The sequence below is a fragment of the Tasmannia lanceolata genome, unplaced genomic scaffold (assembly GCF_043159265.1).
Source record: "Tasmannia lanceolata isolate RefF3 unplaced genomic scaffold, GAP_Taslan_0.1 ptg000006l, whole genome shotgun sequence".
NCBI lineage: Eukaryota > Viridiplantae > Streptophyta > Magnoliopsida > Canellales > Winteraceae > Tasmannia > Tasmannia lanceolata.
In genome coordinates, this window is record NW_027518683.1 from 5,770,036 (window position 1) to 5,783,839 (window position 13,804).

Genomic DNA, 13,804 nt, shown 5'->3' on the forward strand with positions numbered 1-13,804 from the left:
TCCGCTTCCATAACATGTGGCTAGAAGATCAATCCCTATACATCACTGTAGAAAAAGCTTGGAATGGAAATATTATAGGCAACCCAATGTTCAGACTCTACCAAAAGTTGAAAATTGTCAAGCAAGACATTAAAATCTGGAATTCTCTAGTTTTTGGCAGAATTGATATCCAAGCTCCATTAGTGCATAGTGAACTTGAAGAGATTCAGAAAAGATGTGCTGAGGATCCTGTTAATCTTACTTTGAGAGCTGAAGAAGTAAAAGTAAGGGAAAAATTCATCTCCACAGCTCTTCTGGAGGAATCCCTCCTTCCCTGGGCCTCATTTAAGTTCATTTTCCATCAGTTCTTAACACCTGTTATATGTTGATGTTGGGACGCCTACACTTATAGATCTAAGAGATTCATGCTAAATTCCTCTAGATCAAGGTGAGAGTTGCAGATACATAGGTCATCCCATTCACAGTCTTACCTTCTTCTTTTTTGTGAATGATCATTCACAGTTTTATCTTACAGTTGAGGCAGCAATATTTCCATATTTACTTGTATTTGTTCCCTCTTGGCTCAATTCCTTCCCAAAAGTGCCCCCATTTGTCATTAGAGAATTTTCTACACCTAATTCTACCAGATCTATAAAGATCTCATCAAGTTTAGGTCGAATTCTAAGATCTCAGTCCAAATGGGTCCAATATAGCTGAATTTTCAGCTATCGCTGCTGAACCAAGTGCTAAAACACTCCTAGTTCTCTGCTAGAATCCAAATTTATAATTTCAGTCTCAATTCATCAACTACCTAGTCTTTTCTACTTTTTCACATGTGGTCTGCTCTTTTTGTAACGAGGCCTTTCATAGAAAGCATTTAAGAATATCAACATCCACTATAATGTTTCCAACTCGATTGGGCTTTGGTTTGTTGATGGATCATAGGTTCAATACCCAAAGGCTTTCACACATATGGAAATTGTTATTCGCTTCTATATCCTGGATTATAGATAGAACCTAACACTCTAACAGTCATATTTTCAATAGAAAATGTTCTAATCCTGGAACAATAATCAACAAAATCATTGTGGAAGTAGCTAAGTGAGCCTTGAAGACCCGTCAAGTTACTGGCATTCCTCTTCGTGATATCATTAATGGCTGGTTTGAGGTGTGAAAGAACTACAAGCCTCCCCAAAAACCTCCTGACATTAAGGTGGCCCCTGACCAGGGCTGTATTAAATTGAATTTTGATGTAAGCAACAAAATTACTTCGTTTAACAATGTTGATTCTCGTGAGGCTGGTTTGAGGGGGTCATACTGGACAATGATTGTAATGTTATTTTTGTGTAAGTAGATTCATGAGGTAATTATCAGGCAATCAGGGTACATGTTAGAGCAGAATAATTGCCATTCCAAAAAGTCAGCATGGTTCGGCATTAATAGCTTGTCTGCATGTGTCATATCCAAAGCTTAGATTTTTTTTTTGGTATTAATATCTTGTAGGTTGTACCCAAAACTAAAACCCAAACCCAAACCCCTGGTAGGAGATGGCGAGGACACCATGAGGAAAGTCCCGGGCACGTGCACACCCTCAGATTCACCACCTTATGGATGGCTGTACATTCAGACGACCCAGACCATCCATATAGTGGGCCCTACTTGGATTGGATGTGCCAAGATACTATAATCAAATAATCAGATTAATCTAAAAGTGAACAAAAAATCAATAATTTTCCCTTAACATGGCTTTTCAGTTGTGACAATCATAAAGTATTACAGAACCTAAAAAAGGTGGGTGTCACACTTGTAACAGAAAATAAGGTAACATGTAACATGGCTAGTCTGTTACTACTTATAATGTGTTGGAGAAAATTCTCTGATCATAATCCACTCATTTGAGGCCTAAAAATAGGCAGTGTTTTGGTTTCTCCTAGGCCTCATCTAATGTTCATGAAGCGAAAAGGAGAAAGGAAGAGGAAAGAAGAAAACCATACATGTGTTCGAGTTATGAGAAGCTCCCCTCATTGGCCTTGGGCATCAGATTCTTCCTTCTCGATTTTCTGTATAGAATAAAAGCCAGTTCGAGAAATTGGAGTTTAGAACTGAAAATATAATAAAAAAAAGCATTTGATGACTCTGCAGTGTGTTAAGAAGTATGGGTACCATAATCAGAGATCATAGACCACGTAACAATTAAACCAATGGGAAGTACAAAACGGGTGAGCAACAGAATAAGGAATTACAAAATACTGAAATTCCGAACAAACAAACAAAAAGAGAAAGTTTTCATTAAAAAAAAGAGAAAGTTATCAAATCCAGTCACTCAAAACAGAAAATGACTATAATATAAGACTGGACGAAGAAAGTAAATGGCTTAAAGTGCTTTAAAGAGACTTACAAACAGATCTTGCCAGGCAAACATTTGCTTGTAAGCAGCAAAAACAAAGATTCTGGACCCATAAATCTAACCGAGTAAGTGAGAAACCACTCTTATAAATCAACATTATATTAAGGGAGCTGATATTTTCACCCCTCTGCAGTACGCATTCGCCCCCTTATAAGGTGGAACAGTGGGCAACTTCAACGCTTTTTGACGTCAAATCACGTTAAAAGGGGGCGAATGCGTACTGCACGTTGGGTATATAATATAACCCTATGTATGTTCTAATATAAGCCCAATAAGATAATGGACCGGTGTTGTGGGCCTACAAGGGCTAGAGTCCATTAACCAGTCAATAACCCTAGTGTATCTCTATATATAGGGGCTGGAGGCAGCAGTCTAGGTATTCCAAACTAGATACCTAGGGTGTATTGCTTCAAGCAACATTGCTTGACTCTAACACTGTAGAGGGGTGAAAATATCATCTCCCTCTATTAATGGCATAATTAATATAATCACGAGTATGTCGTTATGTAATAATTACAGGTATGCCCTTATGAGCTTATTATACTATGATTCAACAAAGTTCAAATTTACACTCACATACACCGGAAAGTAGCAAACCAGCACTATGATGCAACCATGTCCCCTATATACCCAACCAAACATACAGTCAGCAGTCCCTAAACAACATGAGTAGTTTGTGCATGTCACAAACATTGGGGTTCTACACGAGTCGTGCAGAATATGCTAAGCATGGCGATGTAACCATAACCATGGTTTTCTTTCATTACATTCATGTCTTAGTAAGTGATTCAAGAGGTTCAGATCACATCACTCCATATTGATGAAATGAGCAGGGGATGGTAACACAATCTTAGTGGTATACATATATGATATAATCATATTCATAACAGACAATGACAGCAAGGTCATACAAGATCTTGACCCTCTCAAACATTTCCTCCGAATTGAAGTAACTGGATTCATGGAAATATATTTTAGATTACTACAGGAGATTGATAAGTTAGGAGCAAAGCCCGCTAATTGCAACATGGAATAGAACCAAGCGTGGACAATTAGTAGGGAAAGCCTCTCACTGATCCATGAGTCTATCAGAGACTTGTTGGAAAACTTGTTAATCTCAACATCACTCGATCAACATTACTTCTGTTGTAGGTATGGACGTATGGTTATCAAATTTATGCACTCTCCTTGGACCATGCACCTAGAAGTTGTTTAGAGGATCCTATGATACCTAAAAGGGAACACTAGGCAAAAGGCAAAATTGTTATGTAGTCTGTACCATGGGTCATTTGAAAACAAAGGCATATGTTGATACAGATTGGGAAAGCTCAAACACTGATATAGGTGATCTACAAGTGGATATTACACCTTTTTCTTGGGAGTAATCTAGTCACGTTGATGATAATAAACAAGCTATGATAGTCAAATCTACCTGCAAACTTTTGTGGCTTAAGATTCAATTATTAGAAATGGAAGTAAGAGGGGACAACCCCATGAAACTCTATTGTGAAGTTGTGATTATTGCACATACAACCTGCAAACTTTTGTGGCTTAAGATTCTATTCATAAAAATGGGAGAAAGATTTCTTTTTCTTTTTTGAATGGTAGCCATTTGCATAACCTTTAATCCCATTCTTCATGAAAGAATAAAACGTGTACAGTTGACTGTCATTTCGTGAGAGATAAAGTGGAAAATAATACTGTACAGTTCCAATGTAAGATCAAATGATCAACTTGCTGACATTCCCACCAAAGCTATTCCTAGAATTCATCTACAAAGGATTCTTGGCAGGCTGGACATGTTTGACATTCACGCGCAAGCTTGAGAGGCAGTGTAGAAACACATTTTTTTTAATGGCATATTCAAAAAAATCTGTAGAAACGTACATATTTATTTCAGTTATAATTGATGTAACTTAAGTTAGAGACTTTTATGACCTTTTGTTATTAGAACTTAGAAGAGGGAATGGAATGCCCTATGATGGGAATAGAACCCTATTCCACGATTCCGTTCTATTCTCCTATGGTTTTTCTTCTTCTTCCATTGCTTTAAACTTTACAACATTTCAAGCCATTCAGTATATTTTATTTTCTTTAAACATGTATTTTCCCATTTCCGTTATTCCTTTCTTCCACACCCTGCATGATCATGTCATTGTGTTCCTTCTATCCCTAAATATTTACCCTTTGTATTGAAAGAACAGAGAGTAACAAATTACTTTCTCAAGATATCAAACTAGCTGCTCTTTGTACCTCTTTCACTAAGAGAAATTTCAATAAAAGGTTGCCGCTTCTTGTTAGTGGTTGTCTATTATGTGCTTATCCTTCATCGGAATGGTGGTTTGGCATCGAAAATATCTTTCGCAATAGCTATTTTCATAGAGTAGCCTACTATTGGGTGTTCAAATCGCCCATTGAGTATCAGTGTCAAAGTGTATCAACTGTACAAGGGATCCAAAGTTTTGAATTATCTTCAGTAGCTCTTTCCTCTCTTTGTTAAAAGTCAAGCTGGAAAACATGGTCTTGCTTGCAAACCACCTATTGTAAGAAAAGTAGTAACATGGAATTAATTGATTAAAGAGATGAATAAATAAATATTTTGCACCCCAACTGTTCTGATAATTGCATTCCTCTATTTATTTTTGATGGAGCAATGCGGGCTTACCTAGTTGAGGGCTTTAGTGTGGACCCAATAGGACTTCATATTTCTCGAGTTTAATTTGCCTATCACACTCATATGTTCTACAATGCGTCTCTTCAACATGTATTGACCTACAATCTATCCAAAAATATGTTCTGAGGCAGTGTTGACCAGTAAATCAGAGATAAAGGTTTGGTTTTAAGAGTGTGGTTTGAGAACATACATTTAGCATACTCCAATACAAGTTAGGACGCTAAAAGAGGTGCACTGCCTAAATCCTATATCAAACTTATAATTACTACGCGTTGGGAAATCCATAAAAGCATTGGGCGATATGAAGGTGGAAAGATTTAAAGACGATTAGCTTCGTGAGTGAGAGGGCTAGTGATAGCAACTCAGAAACTCAGAGGAACCAGGAAGATGACTTGATTACAGAGATCAATGTTGAGGAAGAGCTCGAAGTGAATCCGCCGGAATGCATTAATCAGAACAAGGGAAACAGAGTAAGGTGTAAGCCCGTATGGATGGACGATTACGCTTAGGATTAGCTTGTTAATAAGTGGGTCTTAACTGGTAATTGTGATGTCAACCATAACAGTACTTTTGTTAGTAGAAGGTAGAGTTATAATCGATGTATTGGGCTGTATTCCTTTAGAGGGTATAAAGGGAATAGAATACAGTAGTGGGGTACAAGGTCTGACAGATACGATAGACCGTTAGGATTTGTTTTTATAAATGTTAGTGGCATCAGGAGAAGAATCATGAATGAAATATTCCTTTCTGATCTTCTTCTTCTTCTTCTTCCTTTCTCCTCTCTGAAAAACCCTAAAATCTGGTATCTTCGTCCTTATCATTGGTGCTTCCATTGATTACTCTCAACATCCATTCATGGCTGAGAATACGCGCGCCCAAGCCAAAATCGATGAACAATTGAAAAATCATCAGCAACAACTCAATGAACTCCGCCTAGCACAAACTCAGCAGCATGACGAGTTAGTTGCAATGATCAAACAGCTCCAACCAAACCAACCACCGTCCTCCTCAGTTCGAACAAACACTGATGATCTTTCTTCACAGGCAGCTGACGATGGAATCATCCCCTTTCAACCACATTACAACAAGTTCATTCGAATGGATGTCCCACATTTTGATGGCACCGACCCAACAGGATGGACCTTCAAAGTGGAGCAATTCTTCCATTACTATAGCATACCTGAGGATCAACGTTTAGCACTAACCTCGTTTCATCTGGACGGTCCGGCTTTATCCTGGTTTCAATGGGCTAAAGCCAACAATCTCTTACATTCATGGAAGGGATTTCTCGATTCCATTCAATTGCGTTTTGGGCCATCGCTGTATGAAGATCCCAAAGGAGAGCTCTCCAAACTCCACCAACAATCCTCTGTTGCAGATTACCAATCACGGTTCGAAACAGCCTCAAACAAGGTTAGCGGCCTTTCAGAAGCTTTTCTCATTAGTTTTTTCATCTCAGGCCTTAAACCTGATTTGAAAAGAGAATTGCAAATCGCTCAACCCACATCATTGTTGCAAACATTTTCACTAGCTAGAATGTTTGAGCAAAAATATGAAGAATTAAAGCGAGGATGGAAACCAGTTTGGTCTCCACCCATGAATGGCCCCGGGTTGTTGCCTACACCTCCTCATCCTCCGGCTAAAGCTATTGCCGCCCCACCGCTACGCCAATTTCCCATTCGTACCAGACAATTATCCAAAGAAGAGATGAAAATCAAAAGAGACAAAGGACTCTGCTACTTCTGTGATGAGAAGTATGTTCCAGGCCATGATTGTAGGCGGCGATTATATCATCTCTCCGCCATTGATGATGATTCAGAGGGTATACTAGCTGAAGATATACCTATTGAGCGACCTGAAATTCCAGATGCATTACAGGAAGATAACTCTGGTGACATGAGTTTCTATGCTTTGGTGGGCCACCAAAACCCAAATTCAATTCGAGTTACAGGGGTAAGTGCACAACATTCTCTTCATGTTTTGATTGATAGCGGCTCTACACATAATTTTGTTAGGGAGAAAATCGCCCATACATTGAATTGGCCTATTTTACCTACACCTCCCTTCAAAGTCCTCATTGGAAATGGCGAATCACTGATTTGCACAAAAAAATGTGTTAATGTCAACTTATCTCTTCAACACACTGAGTTTTCAATTGATATCTTCCTTCTGCCTATTAAGGGAGCCGATGTCATCTTGGGTATTCAGTGGCTCGCGGAATTAGGTTCCATCGTCACCAACTATAAACTCTCAACAATGGAGTTTCAATGGAAGGGTCAACCAGTCAAATTGGTAGGTGAAGAAGAATTAAACCCCTCTCCGCTCACAGCTTCTCATTTCAAAAGCCTAACAAAAACCAATTCAATTGCATCTTGTTTCACATTGATCTGTCTCAATGAGAATCCTACTAGTCCACCATCTCTACAGTCGCAACCTATGGAAAAACAAGTCAGCTTACCAGCCCCTATTTCAGATCTTTTACACCAATTTGATGATGTTTTTGAATCACCAACAGAACTTCCTCCTCACCGAGAATGGGATCATCAAATACACCTATTTCCAGGGTCTAAACCAGTCAATGTTAAACCATACCGATATCCCCACTTCCAGAAAAATGAAATCGAAAAATTAGTTCAGGAAATGTTAAATTCTGGACTCATTGTTCCCAGCCACAGTCCATATTCATCCCCTGTTCTCCTAGTAAAAAAAAAAAGATCACACATGGCGCTTCTGTGTAGATTACAGAGCCCTTAATGCGATCACTGTCAAGACAGATTTCCCATTCCTACCGTAGATGAGCTAATGGATGAACTTCATGGAGCCAGAGTGTTTTCAAAATTAGATCTACGATCCGGCTATCATCAAATTCGAGTGAAAACAGAGGATTGCCCCAAAACCGCATTCAGAACTCATGAAGGGCACTACGAGTTCTTGGTAATGCCCTTTGGCCTTACCAATGCTCCATCTACCTTTCAAAATACAATGAACCAGATCTTTAAACCATTTCTTCGTCAGTTTGTTATCGTTTTTTTTTATGATATCCTTGTCTATAGTCAAAGTCTGCAGGATCACATCAAACACTTAGCCTCTGTTCTTCATTGCTTATCCACCAACAAACTCTATGCTAAGATGTCTAAATGCCAATTTTGTAAATTCAAAATTGACTATTTAGGACATATAGTATCAGGAGAGGGAGTTCAACCTGATCCAGACAAAATCAAAGCTATACATCAATGGCCACCACCGCTCAATTTGAAACAATTACGGGGCTTTCTTGGTCTTACGGGGTATTATCGAAGGTTCGTTCAGCATTACGCTACGGTAGCTTTTTCCCTCACAAACCTCTTAAAAAAGGATTCTTTCCAATGGTCCTCTGAGGCTCAAGAAGCATTTGAAAATCTGCAGAAGCTGATGACTCAGGTTCCCGTTCTCGCATTACCAGATTTCTCACAAGAGTTTGTGATTGAAACTGACGCCTCAAGCATAGCAATTGGCGCCGTTTTAATGCAGCAGAGACACCCCATTGCTTATTTCAGTAAGAAAATGAACCCCACAATGTCCGTTGCATCCGCATATGTGAAGGAACTGTTTGCAATCACCGAAGCAGTTAAGAAATGGAGACAGTATTTACTCGGCCAGCAGTTCATTATATATACTGATCATAGAAGTCTCAAAAATCTGATGAATCAAGTGGTGCAAACTCCAGCACAACAACAATATTTGAGTAAATTATTGGGTTATAATTACTCAATTGTTTACAAATCCGGAAAAGAGAACAAGGTCGCTGATGCATTATCCAGAGTCGAAGAGACTTCACACTGCCCAGCAAGTGAATCTACCAAGTCACTCCAAATGGCTATCTCACAACCTGTTTTTGACATTTCATCACAGCTCCAATTGGAAAATGCTACGGATCTACAATTGCTTCAGCTACAAGATCAACTCAAAAAGGGCGTTGCCACTCCAGAATTTACAGTGAAAAATGGGCTTGTTTTTCATAAGCATCGGATATTTCTCAGCTCCACATCTCCACTTCGATACAGAGTTATTCACGAATGTCATAATACTCCACAAGCCGGCCATGGAGGAACCCTTCGCACACTCTTACGAATTTCTGCAAGTTTTTATTGGGTCAACATCCGAAAGGATGTTCAACAATTCATCAAGAACTGCCTTGTCTGTCAACAGACCAAGTACTCTACTACTCCTCCGATGGGATTATTACAACCATTGCCTATTCCTCAGTTGATTTGGGAAGATGTCACCATGGATTTCATTACAGGTTTACCAACATCAGAAGGGTTCACTACTATATTCGTTGTCATTGATAGATTGTCGAAATATGCTCACCTTGGAGCCTTACCAACAAACCACAATGCAGTGAAGGTTGCGAAGTTGTTCACAGAGATGGTAGTCAAATTACATGGATTTCCCAAATCCATCGTCTCTGATAGGGATCCCATTTTTATCAGCAAATTTTGGGGAGCATTATTCAAATTAAGTGGGACTTCATTAAATCTTTCATCAGCATATCACCCGCAATCAGACGGTCAATCTGAAGTCCTGAATAGATGTGTGGAACAATACCTCAGAGCATTCTCACAAGATAACCCAAAACTTTGGCACTCACAGCTTCCTTGGGCTGAATATTCCTATAACACATCCTTCCACACAGCGATTAAAATGACTCCTTTTGAAGCAGTATATGGGCGTCTACCACCATCTATCCCAACATATATACCTGGATCTTCTCATATCGAAGCTGTGGACTCTGAGCTCCAACAACGGGATGTGATCTTGGCCAATCTCAAATTTAATCTGAGTCAAGCCCAATCAAGAATGAAATGTTTAGCAGATAAGAAACGACTTGACAAAGAATTAGAAGTCGGCAGCTGGGTTTTACTGAAGCTCCAACCCTATCGCCAACATTCCGTCGCTAACAGACCCTCTCAAAAGCTGAGCAAAAGATTTTATGGCCCATATAAAATTGTAGAAAGAATTGGGAAAGTGGCATACAAATTGAAACTACCTGAGGATAGCAAAATTCACCCCGTTTTCCATATTTCACTTTTGAAACCATTCCAGGGTCCTCTCTGCAACTCAGTTTGTACTTTACCTAAGAAAAGTTTCGATAATCACCCTCTCATTTCACCACTAGCTATTCTGGGAACAAGAACTATCATACGAGAGAAGGAGCCTATCAAACAAGTGCTGATTCAGTGGAAAGGCCTCCTCCCTGAAGATACATCTTGGGAAGATCTCAGAAACCTTCAGCTGGTGTATCCCCAATTGAACCTTGAGGACAAGGTTAATTTTGATGGGGAAGGCAATGATAGCAACTCAGACACTCAGAGGAACCAGGAAGATGACTTGATTACAGAGATCAATGTTGAGGAAGAGCTCGAAGTGAATCCGCCGGAATGCATTAATCAGAACAAGGGAAACAGAGTAAGGTGTAAGCCCGTATGGATGGACGATTACGCTTAGGATTAGCTTGTTAATAAGTGGGTCTTAACTGGTAATTGTGATGTCAACCATAACAGTACTTTTGTTAGTAGAAGGTAGAGTTATAATCGATGTATTGGGCTGTATTCCTTTAGAGGGTATAAAGGGAATAGAATACAGTAGTGGGGTGCAAGGTCTGACAGATACGATAGACCGTTAGGATTTGTTTTTATAAATGTTAGTGGCATCAGGAGAAGAATCATGAATGAAATATTCCTTTCTGATCTTCTTCTTCTTCTTCTTCCTTTCTCCTCTCTGAAAAACCCTAAAATCTGGTATCTTCGTCCTTATCAGCTAGTGTCATTCATTTGTAGGACATATTACCCACACTAAACCTCCCCTTTTTAAGCGTTGGCATCAAGCCTATTTCTTATTGCGAACTTCTAGCGTGATAGCCAAGAAGTTAGAGCATATTCAACGATATTTCTTGAGTCGGAGAAGGGGCACCAGCCAAAAATTCCACTTAATGTAGGCTAGAGGCATTGTGCAGGCACAAGTAACAAGTGAGGTAAAGGTGAATAGGGCTTAGCTGGCTAGGTAAGTTTGGAGGATTGGAGAGGCTGATAAAGGGCAAATATGATAGCTGAGAGTGAGAATTATAAAATAGTAAGATGACCAGAACAAGGGCATTGAAGGCTTAAACGCTATCATCATCAATAGGTAGATCCTGAGGCTGAAAAAGGAAAACAGAGTCGGGTAGGAAGGGGGGTCTAGAGTATGATGGAGAGTCTTCCAAGGCTATTGACTTGTTGGAGCAAAAGTAAATATACAATTTTGAGGAATGATAGAGGGAAATTGGGCTTGCTATCCTCTAGTTCACGTCGAAAATAGCCCCAATTGATAGGGTATGCTATACAAACAGGGGGGGGGGGGGGTTTATTCACGATAAAATTATCCCAGGAACAGCTTATCTAAGAATTTACATGAAAGTAAGAAAATCCGTCATTGAAGGGCATATTGTGATTAGAGATTCAAATGAGGAGGCATTGAAAGCAAAAGCAAGAAAATTTTATATATTTGTATTATAAGTCTCCGTATGCATGGTTGAGAAACAAATGAATGAAGAAATAAAGATGAAGAAGTATGAGAGGGAAAGGTGGAGAGTGTAGTACCGACTGGGCTTTGTGCCAAGCAAGTCCTCTATAAACGTTAACGGAGAAAGTGGCTGTGAGATAAAGAGTGGCCACGCCCAGCCCCGCGGTGAAAGCCTTGAAAGCCAGGTCCCCCAACTTTCTTCCTCCCCCCATTCTCTCTCGATCTCTCTAAACCCTAGGCCCTAATTCTTTTTAAACTCGGTACCCACAAAAACAAAACAGTGTAGGGCCCATCTTTCGTTTGCTGGGCCCCGATATTATTAGATGAATTAAACCATTCATTTGTTGGGCTATATTTAAGTGAAAAATCATCTTAGTAGGGGCCCTGATGTGTAGAGCGATGGGGGCATGTAGGGATTTGCTCGATTGTACTCGGGATGTTTAAGGTGATGGAGTCTCTGTTTTTCCTAATGAATTTCATCCATTAGGAGTTGTTATCTGTCTTTATATATTTATTTGGAACATTTGTTCCTAGTGTTGTTTGATTGGTCTCATTTCTTTTTTAATTTTGTGGGTTTCGAATGTGGATCTCTTTGGATTTTCTTGTTTTGGTCTATACATAAAAACAAGAGTTTATACTTTGATTTCAGAATTAATGTGCTTTTTCAATGGAAGTCTTTTTATTGGTGTTTTTTGGGAGGGCATGATTGAGGCGAAGGTGGCAAGCGGCTAAAAATTAGGTAAAAAGCGGATAATAATTTGAGTAGAGTTTTTTGTCTCCTGATTTTTAGCCACTTCTCATCACTTAGAGACACTATGTTCCTCATTTTTGTTTCCTTATTTTTCGCCACTCACACCATTCGGAAGAACTGGTTTATCATACAAAAAAATCATGGTAGCCAAACGTGCCCTTAACGTCTTATCCTGTTTCTGAAATATAAGTTCAAAACAATCCATATCTGAATATTTCGTACTTGGGCACGTTGGAGCTAGACATATTATCAAGTAAAACAATGGTAGATTTGTTGTGGCCTTTAGCACCTACCTATTCACCCATAACAACCATATCGTTAGATGGTTAGCTCTTTGTCAAGGGCTTTCTTCTGTAAGAACCTATATCATTTATAAAACTAAATCTAATGAATGTGCAAATTGAGAGGGACAATCCTATTCTATGCAAAGTACCATGATCCATGGATATATTTCGGATTCCTATCATAGGATCTGAATTTTTTTTTTGGATTGAATCCAAACATCTAACAAAAATCAGTGGAACAATCCTAAATCCAATTTTATTATACTATTTCACAGAAAATACCCACCATCTTTTTATAAATTTAAGTATTATTTCAATGGTATTTTAGTAAAAAAAAAAAAAGTCATGTATTTTTTCAAATAATTCTATTTGTAATATTTTGTCATTCATTTCTTTTAAGTCTCTCTCTTCTCTTCCTTCTCTAACCCGTCTTTAACCCATTGCACCATTTTCATTGTGGCTCATGCTCACTATCGGCCTCACCCTTGCCCTTTTATGAAAATTTTAATTGTTTACAATGTAAGTTGGATCTATAAAAATTTTACCTAACTCTTAAATGGAAAGACCATTACCTCAGTCCATGATGATCAAATTGACGCTCTGATGATGCGCGTGATCTGACGGTTGATAGCGCTCTTCGATGAACACAATGAACACGACGAACTCGGTTCTGATATTAATTTTTTGATGGAATATTTGCTCCCATTAAGCAACTCATGTATTTAAGCTTTAGGGAATGGGCTAGTTTAGTTTCCCACTTCCACTAATACTCTTACTAACTTAGGACTTCTTTGAGAGCTATCTATAGTTAGTCTAAACCCCCATTTAGAAAACTTATAAGACTTTCCTAATTACATTAGGCCTGTCAATATAGGCCACTTTATGGAACCATGTTTCCAACAGGTCCTACTAGGACACAATGATGGGCAGTCCAATTTACAATGGATATCGTCACCAAGACATGGGAAGTAGGATTTGAAGAATGCTCCGAGTCCAATCCGACCGATAAGTGATTTGAATGGATCATGACTAAGGCATTTGTGGATCCGATCCGAAGTGGATCAGTCAAAACCCCTATTCTCAACCGTCTTTAGGGCTATCAACAACAAAATCACACTGTAGAAAATATTTTAGGAGTGCTGCCTGGATCTCTCTTTCAAGAATACCAT

At 39.0% G+C, this 13,804-nt stretch overlaps 1 protein-coding gene across 1 annotated transcript; it reads left to right on the top strand.

Moving 5' to 3' along the window:
* Positions 1 to 5,915: 5,915 nt before the first annotated feature.
* Positions 5,916 to 7,814, top strand: LOC143878152 (uncharacterized). The gene has a single exon (XM_077380459.1). The coding sequence runs from the start codon at positions 5,916 to 5,918 to the stop codon at positions 7,812 to 7,814; it is 1,899 nt and encodes a 632-aa protein (XP_077236574.1).
* The last annotated feature ends 5,990 nt before the right edge of the window (positions 7,815 to 13,804 follow it).

Bases quoted from the DNA above. Each gene is read 5' to 3' on its own strand.
- LOC143878152 (XM_077380459.1), top strand. From the start codon at position 5,916: ATGGCTGAGAATACGCGCGCCCAAGCCAAAATCGATGAACAATTGAAA.